We start from the raw sequence: 14,111 nt of genomic DNA, 5'->3' as shown, positions 1-14,111 counted from the left end.
CTCTAATAATTTATTTATGTGCTGCTTTTGCTGACATGGGAAATTCTTTTTGTCAGTCAGACTTTTCCTTTCTTGACACACTCTTCAGTTGTCAAATTACTTTTGCTGTTAGGCAGAATTTTCTTGTACCGCATTTTTGTTTAATCATTTTAGGAAGATGACATCCTTTTTCCCTTGTAAAACATTCTTAGTCCCAAATAACCCTGTACTATTGTTTCCAAAAATTATAGTTTTCCTACCACTCGTCCTCCCATATCATTTGATTTCTTTAGGATGTACTATTTGTACGTAAAATGTCTGTTCTACTTTATGTCTCATTCCTTAGCTCTTAGTTACTACTTACTGTGTTTGCTCTGATTTAGCTTTCTTCCTCTGTAGACAAAACTATGTTTTTCAAATGAGAAGAAAATTACCTCTCATTGCTACAGTTACTATTACTTTCCACTAGGTTCTTTTTCTTCTTGTTTGTAAATTCACTGCAAGTCTAAGCACATCTGTTGCACAGTAATGGCCTTTGTTGCTTTACTCTTTGAACCATACAGAAATACTGTAACATTATATCCTCCAGATGCAGGTTGGAGCATACAGCTGCTTGCTACCTCAAAATAAATGGGGAGGTGAAAGTGTTTCTAGTTTAATGTTCATTTTCTTACTAGGAATCTGTTTCTTTAGTTTTGAAAAATGTCATTCACTTAACTTGTTTTCCATGGTCTTGCTAGACTTCTAACATTCTCTCTCATGCATTTGAGGGTGGGGGGACAAGAAGGGCAGGGAAAAATGGGCAGTTTACTACTGTATTTCTATGGTATCAATCTTATTTTTTCTTTAATTTCTGTTTTTTCTAGCTACTCAAAGCTTCTTTTTCTCTAAGACAGTGTGTTGGGAAAGTAATTCTTTAGAACATATTAGCAATATGAATTATTCATTTTTCAGAATTAAACAATTTCAATAACTGAATTTTAATCAACTTTTTAAGTATTCTATTTTAAGATCATTGAAGGCCACAGTTACAAAAAGAAATAATAAACCATTCAGTCAACTAAGAAATCTGATCCAGTGATTATTCTGCAAGGGCATACCAGCATATTCTGTAAGTCATACCAGCCCAAAGCTCTCTGGTGCCTTCAGATTTACCATTAGGTCTTTGGAGGAAGCTGGCCCTTAGGCCAGCAGGAACAATGATCCAATGAGGAACTGGCCTAAGGAAATATTCCACCAATGTTATTCCCATCTATTACCAAGTATATCTTTATTGCTATTATTTTTTAGATTAACTGCAAGAACCTTAAATTTATATGCAAGTCCAATTTATGCACATTTTGAAAGATTAATATTAGTCTTTAAAAGTGTATCATGACCTAAAACATAGCAATAACTATAACAGAAGTTCCAATAACATATCTTGTCTGATTAGTACAATTAGAAACGCTCTTCCCATGAAAAGATTCCCAAGAATACTCTCATGTTTTACAGGTAATCTAAAGAAAGCATCAGAACTTTTCTAATCTTTGCTTTTTCAGGATTTACTAAAAAATAATTTTTACATCAGGAAATTTGTAATAGCTTTAATATGAAAACAATCCATCCAAAAGTTTTAAGATTTTTACTAATGGGCAACTTTTGCTACAAGACTGTACATGCTGAGACTAGAGATGCCTTAGGAGAATCTCGACTTTGCAATTCTGGCAAACTTGTCCCATGTATCCAAATCAATCCAATACGGCTATAATTTCAGCATGACTACCAACAGATAAGAGTTCAAATCACGAACAAGTCAAAAGAGAGAAGGTTTGGTGAACAGCTAGGAAAACAGTGAACCATTTAATTCCTATTGATACAGCTGATGGCCCAATAAATCTGAGACATATTTTACAGTGGATGCATCACTGGCGTGAGCATTGCTGACTACAAGGGCACAGCTACTTCAAGCTGTAATTTCACCAGTGCTGACCCTTGTTAAAAACACAATATGAATAAAATCTGCTTAAGCAATAACAAAGTACTCATTATGTAACCCTTTCTCTCCTTACTACACTTTTATTTCCATCATGAGTCACAGGCAACCCATCCATCCACCCATCCTCCAGTTGCCTATGACAGGTGCACATTCATAATCAACACAATATCAGACCATTTACACCACAATATCAAAGACTAATGGTAGTTTCAGATATTTAATCCCCTTGAAGTAGTCAAATAATGTAATAGCATTAAACCTGAGCTTCGGAAAAGAATCTCTTAGGTTATAGTTTCAAACAATGAATGAATGTTCTTTGAAGGTTAAGGAGGCCAGTGCAGTGCATTTGCTAATGATCCTAAGATAAGATTTCATATGCAGTCATATATCTTACCTCTCTAAATTTTTTTCACCAAATATTTTGCTTTTTCTGCACCTCCACAAACACAAGGGAATCAGAGATCACAGCTGAGTACACTGTCATAATGGATATTAAATGTTTAATAAAACCATTAATGTCAAGTTTACATGTGAAACCCCACTTATCGTTTTTCTTTTGAAAGAGAAAATAACATCATCATATGCTCAACTGAATCAGCACATGATCTTTTATATGCCCAAGCCAATGATGCACCACCACAACTGCATATCTTTCTAGAAAGGATACCTTTGTGCTGCATATATTTTTTATGTTTTATTTTATTACTGAACCTAAGCCTCTTACTCCTTGGTTAGGGAGAAATAAGACAAGGTCTACCATACCTGCCTCTCAGTAAAGATTTTCTTGATTAACTACATTTAAAAAATAAGATATGGATGGAATTCTTGGGAGAGCAAAAAGTGATATACTAGTCCAGCTTTTAATTAAATTAATCACATGCTTGCAGTACCAAGGCGATGGATTTTAAAAAATCAGTTACATTTTCTATCCACATCTTATCATGATTCTATTCTCTTAAAGGAAGCATGATATGTTATTCTCTTGTAATTATTTCTGTTTAACAATAGCTAATGTTTTTGTTGACTGCTAACTCAGTGCAAAGCACTAGGGTAAGCACTTTCGATGAATTCTTTTATGTTGTCTATACAGCAATCCTGTGAAGTAGGTACTATTTATTTTATGGGTGAGAAAACTGAGATTTAAAACTGTTAAGAACTCAGATAATGAATGCTATAGACATTTTTGTTGAACTGCAAAACAGAGCCATTTTGCTATACTATTACACCACTGTGTAAATTTTTAAGGCCTTGGGGAAGCTGGAAGTACATTACAAACTGAATTATTTTTATCCCCTGTGAACACTGACCAAAGGTTTAATTCAATGTTAAAGTGCTTAAGTCATGAAGATTATGATTCAACTATATTTTGACAGTTTGATTTTTTTAAAAAACCTGACCAGATGAATTCTTTTTTAAAAATTTTCTTTTAGCAATAACATGGATTTCTTAGCTCTCTTAAAGGTAAAATTATTCCATAAAACAAGGACATATTTGCTTCATAGAGTCTGTTGGCTTTGTAATCTGTTTCCATGAGATCTATGTCAACCTTTGAAAGATTGTCATTATTTCCCACCCTGAGTTTCAACCTATCTTGAAGGAAGAAATTTTCAACTGTCTATCGTCATCCTCATCTGTCACAATAATGTATTGAGTACATTCTATATTATGCGTTCTCTGGTAGATACTAGAAACCTTAAAACTTTTTCCAAGACTGTTCATTTGACCAAGCTGCCTCAGTGTAGCCCATAAATTCTAGAATCTAGACCCAAAGTCAACATGCTTATTGTCCAGTGTTTTCAAACCATGTAACTTCTATAAGACTTATTTGTTCATGATTTCCTTCTCTTTAGGAAATCTAAGTTTACTACTACTCTCTGAACACACTTGTTTATTTTTGCAGTTATTTAACATGGTATACTCATCGTCCATCATTTTGAGGGGAGACACTGGCCATCAAATTCTTTTGCCGTTGGAGCTATAAAGTTTCGTTTCAAGTATCTCAACTTAATAAGTCTATTAAAGTAACTCTGGATTTACTCATTTTTTGGCAATATGACTGTATATAACCAAAGCTCCCATTGAGGATGGCAAAATAGAAAGAAGGTCTTTGTGGCTATTGTCATGTAACTAAGAAAAGGAATCTTGATTAGCCTTGTTGGGTGCCAAATGCAGAAGTTCTGTTGCTTGCACCTGCAGATCCTGGAGTTTTGGATGAAGAACCTTTCATTATCTCCATCCTGAAATGACTGGCTGAACAATGCAAGGAAATAATCCCACTGAGTAAATGAAAAAGGAAGACTCCTCTTTTTTGAACATCTAATCACCCAGGTGTTAAATACCCTTGTTGACCCTTTCACTGTTAGCTTTCCTCAACATCTGCTTGTTGCTCTTACACATCTGTCGAGTAACATTCCTCTGAAATTGATTTTTTTTTTCTACTGTGCAATTGCTTCATCTCACAGTCATATACAATTTAGCACAAGGGCTGTGTGCCTGAATTTCAGCAGTGCACATAAACTGTCTATTCCAAATGATGCCATTGTACTTGTGAATCTGAGGGAGTTAAGCATTCACCTTCCTTGCTACTTTGTTGTTATTGAAGGAGCAAAAACAAAAAACTATATCCATGGAAAGAAAAAACAGTCCTGGAAACATATATGCATGAAGATGTATACATTTACACTTCTACCCTGGAAAAAAACAGCTTACACTGCTGGTGCAGGGCCAAAATCTAGAGCAATGGAGGGAGTTTGGTGGTAAAAGAAATAGGCTCTGAGAACACACACTTAGGTTTTATCATTTGATCATCTTTCTAAGAAAGGGCCCAGTATGATTTCTTAAAACATGGAACATTTTAGTGGAAAATGAATGTGATATATAACTTGGCCAAGCATACTTATAATCATCACTGTTACAGCTCCCGTTGGAGATTTAATTACTTATGATTGTTATCAAATACATCTATTCCAAGAAAAATAAATGATCATATCCTTACGGTGCAAATAATTGAGACCTTTTCCTTACACAAAATTTGAGAGGACGTTAAAGCTCATGAGCACTTGGAATCCTGATGAACCAGTGATGATTGTTGATCTTAAAAGTCATGAACAACATTACCTGATAATGTGGAATAGATGTTAAAGATCCACTAGTCTAACAGTCTAACATACCCAAAATAATTCCCAAGAAATATCAGGCCCATAAATAGCTCAAATAAAACCTTCTGGGGCCGAGCCCGTGGTGCATTCGGATCCTATATAGGAATGGCCGGTGCACTCCCTGGCTGAGTGCCGGTCACGAAACACACACACACACACACACACACACACACACACACAAAACCTTCTGGAATTCTATAGTCACAAAAGTTTGGAAAAAGCTCTGTCCAATAAGAGAATCATAGCACATACAGGGACATCACAATCTCTGAGGAGCACTGTAGAAAAGTGTGCAGGCAGAGAGGGAGTGATCCCTTTCCTCCTCATTATAAGGATCCTGGCTGACACTCCTATAACAAAAGACAGGTTAAAAACAGAAAAAGCATAACAAATTTATTTAATCATAGTTTTATACTTAAGCTTGATGAAGAATGGACAGCCATGTAGAAATATTGAACAAAAAGGGTATGGTCTAATGGGAATAGACTGAGTTGGGAAACTCAGCAAGGCCTGTCCTTTCAGATTCTTCCTGGCTTCTCTGTGAATCATTTCTTCCTCCTAATTATGGGCCAGAACCCTTTCTGAGATAGGGGTCTTGTGACCTACTATCAAACAAAGGAGGTCAGAGAATTTCTTTATGACTAGCTTTTACACAGAAAGGTCGGGGGGGGGGAATAATATTTTTAAATTTTATGGCTGGTTTTGGGGAAAAGAAGCTCTTGTTTCTATGGCCCACCTTGAGAAAGAGAAATTCTAGTTTCTATGGCTTGCCTTGGGGAAGAAAGGTGAGCAAGACAAAGGAGGGTGGGAGAAGGTCAAAGAGGGCCTTTGCTTCTGAGGCTGCTTATGAGGTCTTCACTTTGGTATATTGTGTTCTGAGCCCCAACAAAAGAAAAATGCTGGCCATAGTCAGACATTTCTGTGGCCATAGAATCCTTTTATTTATACAAAGTAATAGAGTTCAGAATGGTGTAAACTTGGAATTTCACTAAAAATGTCCAGTCGTTGCCAGTTAACTAAAATGAGTTGAGTCAGTTCCAATGTGACCAGTGATCTTTTTAATTACATTCTTTCTCAATTCCTGCCTTTTCTATGGATTGGCCAATGACTTTCTCATCATCCTAAGGATTACTGCGACAGCCTCCTAGCTGTTCCGCCTGTTTCCTCTCCTGCCTCTCTGCAGAACATGTTTCATGCAGCAGCCAAAGAACCTTTATAGAGTTTTAATCAAATCGTGTCACTGCTCTGCTCATAATCTCCAAAACCACATCCTCTTAGAATAAAATCCAAAGCATTTACCATGGGCTAACAGACCCTACAAAATCTGGGCCACAGCCCCCTGCCCCGCCTTCTCTTCTGGATTCTTCTCACTTATTCTACTCAAGCTATACTGACCATTTAACTGTTTCTTAAACAGCATGTTAAACTTAAACCTGTCAAACATGTTCCCACCTCAAGCATACTCTCTGCTCAGGGCCTTTACCTTTCATGCTTCCTCTTATAGTAATTTCATACAAATAGCCACATGACTTTTTTCTTACAGTATGTAATTCTCTACTCAAATATCATCTTATCAAGAAGGAGTTATGTTACTTCACCGTATAAAATAACATGCTTTTCTACTCCTTTTTCTTTTATCCTGTTTTATTTCTATCTTAGTTTGTATCATGCCGTATTATCTCTATGAGGCAAGGAATATTTTTTTTTTTTTTCATTAATGTGGTCCCTGATACAAATACTTGTTGAATCGATGAAGGAATGAAGAATAAATAAGTGGATGATTCCTCTTCCTCTCGAACAGTTATTTCCAAAAGATGCACAGAAATATAAATAAGTAACATGAATTTTTATGTCTCAAAAAAACCCCAATAGAGCCTTTAGGTTCAAGTTTATAATTTTAGCCACACAAACTGAAATCTGCATGAGAATCCTCTCTCCACATTCATTACCCCACAGCCCATAGACCTTAGCTCTCTACCTCACCAAATGCTCTTAGGACTCTTTCTTATGCATAATATCATTAAGTTTTGACTAACTCTTTATCCATGCTTCTATATGGCATATTAGATACCTTTCCATTTGTGGTGTTCATCATAGCAGCCCATGAACCCCTGCACAACAGGATCATGTTCCTTTAACTTGTGTGGTTAAGCACCTCATGTTGAGCTGTATGCACAGTGTACTACAGGAAAGCCCTTTGATGACGACTTAGATTTTTATTTTGGTTCATTACGCCTGGATTTTCAGGCAGCGTACTGGATTTCATGCTTTCGTTTGTAATGTGTCATGGCCCCTTTGACAAACGAGAGAGTAATTAAACTAACCAGGTTATCAATAGGAGCTTGTGACAGATCTCCTGTTGCATATGGTTATTTCATCTTCAATAATAGTTGGATATCATAAAAGATTATAGCCTGTTAACATGACAGGCAGAGAGAGATGAAAGCCTGAAAGAACAATAGTGAAAATACAATTTTACCTGTACCTCTCACCAGCAAAGCAGTGTCATAATAACTGACAAATAAGTGGAGTTTTATTTATAGGTGTCTTTTGTATATTGTATTGCCTTTTATAGAAAGACATGAATCTTTTCTTAACAAAAAAGTTAAAAATTATTAAATGATTTCTTATATTGTGTCTGTGTATGTGTGTATATATATATATATATACATATAACTGTGTGTGTGTGTGTGTGTGTGTGTGTGTGTGTGTGTGTACTATCTCATAACATTTTCTCATTCAAACATTTTTGGTAAACATTCTTTCATTATTTCGCACCAAGTTATTAGCAAGTACTTTAACAAAAATACTTCTTTGCAATTTTCTTTCTAGAACTGAAAATTGAACTTTATTAAAAATAAAAACACCACAGAGAAATAGAGGTGCTATAATTTCAAAATGAAGTATCGTTCTTAATAGAAAATGATGAATTTACTAGGGTATTTTTAAATGGAAAGACAATGCTTGCTTGTAAGAGTGTTTATTGTTTTCATTTTCACTGTATATCGAAAAAACATTAAACCCTATACTTTTTCACTGCTTTCCAAAGAAACTACTATATCCGTAGTACACACTTACTCAAGTAATATTTCTGAGTGAACTAGTATTTGCATCCTCAAGGTTCCAGTAGTATTGAATTATTTCTTATAGTGTTATTTAAACTATAACATGTACTATGTTAAAAACTTGGAAGAAAAGGAAATATTTATGAAAAGATACATGCATATAACTCCTAATGTTTTCCTCCACAATTCTTCTACTTACAGTCTTCCCCACCTCAGTTAATGTTGGTTCTGACCTTCCAGTTACTTACGCCAAATAGTCACCCTTGATTCCTCTTTTTTTTTTCTTTTTTTTCCATCTCACTTCAGTCTATCAAGAAATCCTTTTGGCTCTAACTTCACGACAGACCCTAAACCCAATCACTTTCCACACTTCCACTGCTACACCATGGTGTGAGCACCGATGTCACTTGCCTTGTTTACTGCAACAGTTTCCTACCTAGTCTCTTGAATCTTATCCTGGCCTCTCTATGGTCTTTTCTCAACACAGCAGCCAGGGTGATCTTTTTAAAACACAGGTCAGATTATATCCCTCCTCTGCAGTGGCTCACCATTTTACTCAGAATAAAAGTTAAATTTTTAAAATGTACCTCAAGGTCCTACCCAGTGTTTTGTCCTTCACTCCTCTTTGGCCCTGTCTCCTGCTACTCTTCCTTTCTTTCTCTGTGCTTCAGCCACACTGGATGGCCATGCTCTTTCTCAAACAATCCAGGCTTGCTTTTGCCTCAGGGCTTTACTGCAAGCTGCTCCCTCTTCCTAGAAGGCTCTTTCTTCAGATATCCACAGAACTAACACTCATCTACATCTAGTCTTTACACAAATCTACCATGTCCATGAGGCCCACACTGATTACCCTATGTAAAATTGCATTCTGTCCCTTGCTCTAATTCCTCTAAGCTTGCTGCTATAAGGTTTTTGTGTTTTGTTTTAGTTTTACTATATTGCTTATCACCTTCTAACATGCTATTTACTTATTTATTATATTTACTGCCTATAGTCTGTCTCCCCATGCCCCACCACATCTAGAATGTAAACTTCATCATGTCAGGGAATTTGCTTTGTGCCTTGAGAAATGCCTGGCACATATTGGTGGCTCAATAACCATATGATGAATAAAGGAATGGCTATGCTACAAAAGAAGCTTTCTAAGCGTCACTCTGTGCTAGGCGCTGTGCTTTGATCTCAGAATATGCAAAGATGAATCAGATATTTACCCTGCCTTCAGGGAGCTGACAAGGCAGCCTAGCATGCCCACAAATAATTAAAATGCAAGATAGAAAGTATATGGTATGAGAGATTTAGATAAACTAATCAGAGAAGTGAAAGCTATTTCTAGCTAAAGCAATAGGGAGGAATATGGAGACAGTGACACCCAAACTGGGCCTTGAATCTGGAAATGGAGAACAGTATCCAGGTAGAAGAAACCACATAACAAAATCACTGAATTGCTAAAGCACAAAGAAAATAGAGAATATTGAAAAAGCCCAGGCTTTGAGTCAATATGCCCAAATTCAAATCCGAATTCTGCAACTAAATAAATTCGTTATCTTAGACAAATTATTTAACCTCTCTGAACTTCAGTTTTCACATTTATAAAATTGAGATAATACCATCTAGCTTAGAGCATTACTGAGAAGAAACCATGAACATAAAGCACCTTCCCCAGTGACTGACTCCCAGTGATCATTCAATAAATGAGAACTATTATTGGAGTGTAGTTTGACTGGAGTACAGATGAAGTGTTTCCCTCACCAATGCCATTTTTCCAATAGGAAGCAAGGCCAAAATGTATTGCATTTACTCTGCACTCCCTGGGAACATTCATCTATTGTCCAACTTGAAAAATGAAGCTGAAAATGACTAGTCTTGTATTTGAAGCATAAAACACTGAAAATGTAATGCATTGGCCTATCAGGCATAAGATTGCTTTGAATATAGAAAGAATAAAAATATAGGTGTGTTATACTTCTGCCAAAGATTATTTTTACTTACCCACCAGGTATTTTTTTGTTTATTTGCTTCTTTTTCAGTTGCTCCTACGATCCAGGAAATTAAATCTGGCACTGTGACCCCGGGACGCAGTGGATTGATAAGATGTGAAGGTGCAGGTGTGCCGCCTCCGGCCTTCGAATGGTACAAAGGAGAGAAGAAGTAAGGACTTTGTGATTATTACTGTGTTTCAAGCACTCTGAGCTAATGTGTTTGCACTTCAGATACTTACTTTAAGCAATTTCTTTAACTGGCTTGAATGATTCTCAGCTGCCTCCTCTTGAGCAGGCAAACTGAAGGGGCCCACGTGGGAGGGATGAGTAGCTAATAGCATCTAGAAGAAATGTCCACTTTGGTTTATACGATCTCAGAAATGCCTGCAAGTCCCCCATCGCTGATGCATTTCATTTCTTTGCCTCTGAGCCAGGACTCCATTGCTCTTGCTGGCAACCATGTTTACTTAGGAAGTAAACCAGCTCTCTTAAGGAACTTGGGCACAGCCTTCATAAGAGCACTTTGAAAGCAGTAGGAGCTGCTGTCTCTGTCTGGCATCCTTGATAAGGCTTTCACCTGCCTTACTCTCCCACAAGATAGTTTAACATCTTGTTTTATGGGACACCATGTTTTAGATATTCTATCACTGAAGAGGCTGTAGAGGAGATAAAATACATAGATAAAGGACTAACCAGGGGGATTTTAGGGCTACTCTAACTTCAGCTCTGTATGATTTCCCCTTTGAGAAGCCCCAGAAGCCTTGGCAAGGGCTGTTGAACAAGGGAAGACAGGACTTGACAATTTTCTCTTTACTTTTAACCAGTAGGCTCATTCAGACCTCTTCAACTGCTCTTATCAAGCCATTGAAGAAGCCTGGGACCCCTGTGGGGTAACTGGAAGACATAATTTAGAGGGGACGGTATTATATATACCGTATATATTTTGCTTCAAAACTAGGGAGGGACATATTCAAGAAAATGTTAAGTTGAGCCATATGAAACTGCTATTCTCAAGTCAAAAAAGCCAAATATTGGCAATTCCATACTCTTCAACATATACATACAGGGTTTACTCACTCATGTCATGGCTCATAACGAATTGCAGCTAGATTTCTGGACAGAAAACTAGAGAAATCACGTAAGAACTTAGATATTGCCACAAGGGATATGATATAAGCAGGTACTTTGTTCCTGAAACTGGAATCGAAAGATTATTTGTGGAAGACAGTCTCCCTTTTTAACATCAGACTTAATAATAAAGTCTATCCCCATAACCATCTCATTTATACTGAATAAATGACTGGTTTTGCCTAAAATTTTTCACAGCTATTTTATATATAATCTCTTCAGTAATCTGCGGTGTTCAATTTTTAACTCTTTTTACTATAATATGTGCTAATTACTAATTCTAAATCTGCCTCTTTGTGATTTCATCAAAGTCCCCATATTTTTATATACCAAGAATTAGATAAACTGGTCTGTTGTCACCCTCATTCCACTCTACAAGATTGTATATCTGCCAATATAACCTCTTTCAGATTTTGATAACCCAAGATGAGAAGTTTTCGATTTGTGGTTATTCATATAAACAAACATCCAGAAGAATGGTTCTTAATCCTTTGCAAGTTACAAAACCCTTTGTTCAAATATAATCTTATTTGGAAGCCCAAGAAATAATAGCTATGAACACAGCATTTCTCTGGCAGATGTTGGGTGAGTGGAGCCTCAATTTTACTTCTCAGAATCTCCCCTCAATTAGGAAGTCCTTGCAGGAATCCCCCAACTCCCCAGTTCACAACAAAACACAGTTTAAATAACACTGACTTAAACTATTTTACATATCTTTCAAGGTCACATTTTAATTTATGTTACTAATTTTTTAAAAGCTAGCAATCAGAAGCATTCCTCATAGTCCAAGTGGGAGCTCCTTTGTTAAAGACCATTTTGTTTCCAGTACTTTGCAATGTCCTGGATTTTTTTTCCTCTCTCTGTCTTTTCCTTTTCTAAATTCAGCAACCATCGTCAAAAAAGACTACAATAATCCTCCATCCACTTTGTTGGCCTATAGCAAATATAGCAAAGAGCCAATTGGTGCCCATAATTATAACTTCAGTGATTTTATTTCCTACCGGGAAGAGAAACTACAGCTTTTATTAGATTTTCAAAGGAATTTAGAAAAACTTGTTAAAAAGCAAAAGGTAGATTGATTTTCCCCAATCAATGTCCTCCCCAACACACTCACACAACTAGGGAAAGGAAAATCTAGCAGCTGTGAAAATCAAATGCACTTGTGAAAAGCAAGCATATTTTCAGTTGCATGAAGTACACATTAATCATTTTCTAGGGTTATATTTGAGAAAATATCCAAATTCTCAAATGCCACTGGAAGAAAATAATTTCCTCTCAAAACTATAGTAAAGCAAAGTTGAGTATATGCAAGCAGTAGTACAGAGAAGGATTCTGGTTGCTGAATGCTTGTTATTATACTCACTAAGTGGATCTATCGTTGAGGCCCAGGCCATTCAAATATATACCTCATTGAAGTGAAAACTATCTATTTAATGAGCACCTGCTATTTTATAGGTAATGTTGTAAGTTGCTAACAAATAGTAACCCATTTTATTCTCATAGCAAACCTAAAGGATAGGTGCTATTATTATACTTACCTTTTGCTTGGGGAAACCAGAGCACAGAGTGTTTTTAAGTAATTTGCACAAGTTCAAACAGTTAATGGCAGGGGTGGGATTTAAACTAGGAAGTCTCGCAAATCTTCATGCAGAGTCCATGGATTTAACCCCTATATTATGGCACCAAGTGCAGGTCATGGCCTTTCAGAGTCTATCAAAAATAATCTGAAATGTCGAGGTTAAATACCAAGGGTAAAGGCATTTCAGGTTGTTTATGGAGTCACAAAGTAAGAGACTGCATGTAGAAACTCTAACTTGTAATTTCCCAGTTTATTTAGTCAAGGACACAGAAAAATGGAGCCAAGGTGGACATACAGCAGAAACAGATACAGCATGCTTCAGAGATGTCTTCTTGACCTCTGAGGTCCCAAACTGAGAGCATGAAGCTGTCAGAGACCCTGTCACAGTGGAGCAGAGTTTTTGCCAGATCTGGAGAAGTTTTGTTTCTTAGAGATTTTTTTTTTTTTTTTGTATTAGGGCTTACATAAATACTCAGAAATAACTCACACAGTTTCTTTACTTCTATTTAAGAAAATGTTTATAAATATCTACCTCTCTTAAATCAAGATCTTCAAGACCAGATTTTCATTCAGATAAATATAAACAAATAAACACAAACAAAAAACAGAGCCAGCTCCTAAACCTCCCTAGCCCTGTCTTTGCCGACAGTTTTTCAGCAACTTGTATAGTTGATTTCTGTGTGCTGAGAATAATCAGCTTGAAAATCTTTAAAAAGAAACCCTGTAAAATTAAGCACAACTTAAAGAAAAGTAAAAAACATATAATTACTGAGGAAAGCCACTTTCCAGGTCCCTTAAGTTCTTTTACCTCATTTATTCTTCAGACCTCTGTGAGGTAAGATTTATTATCCTCAATTTACTGATGACAACACTGAGACACAAGAAACTTAAAATAACCTGTCCAAGAGCTCTTAGCTTTAAGTTGTCATCAAGACACATTTTGGATTTGTCAACCTGCCAGCCCATGTTTTCCCTTATATCTGCTGCCATTATTGGTTATCTATTTCTAAGTCACAAATTAACTCAAAACATAGGTACTTAAATCAATAAACTCTTACTATCTCAAACAGTTTCTGTGGTTCAGAAATCCAGGATCAGTTTGACTAAACAGTTATGGTTCAGGTCTTCCATAAGGTTGCAGTCAAGATGTCACCTGCTGTTGGTCATCTGAAGGTTTGACTCAATTTGGAGGGTCGCCTTCCAAGTTAGTGCCAGCTGTCTCAGGTGGCCTCAGTTAATTGCTAT

At 36.4% G+C, this 14,111-nt stretch overlaps 1 protein-coding gene across 1 annotated transcript in view; it reads left to right on the top strand.

Annotated features, from left to right (window-relative positions):
• The window catches only part of NEGR1 (neuronal growth regulator 1), an 847,674-nt gene that overhangs the window by 649,302 nt on the left and 184,261 nt on the right, over window positions 1-14,111 (top strand). Inside the window, exon 5 of the mRNA XM_063106484.1 lies at window positions 10,208-10,328. Within this exon, the coding sequence (XP_062962554.1) occupies window positions 10,208-10,328 (121 nt within the window). The remainder of the gene's footprint in view (window positions 1-10,207; window positions 10,329-14,111) is intronic.

Source organism: Cynocephalus volans, chromosome 8, assembly GCF_027409185.1.
Source record: "Cynocephalus volans isolate mCynVol1 chromosome 8, mCynVol1.pri, whole genome shotgun sequence".
NCBI classification, from domain to species: Eukaryota; Metazoa; Chordata; class Mammalia; order Dermoptera; family Cynocephalidae; genus Cynocephalus; species Cynocephalus volans.
This window is presented reverse-complemented; position numbering and strand designations above follow the sequence as displayed.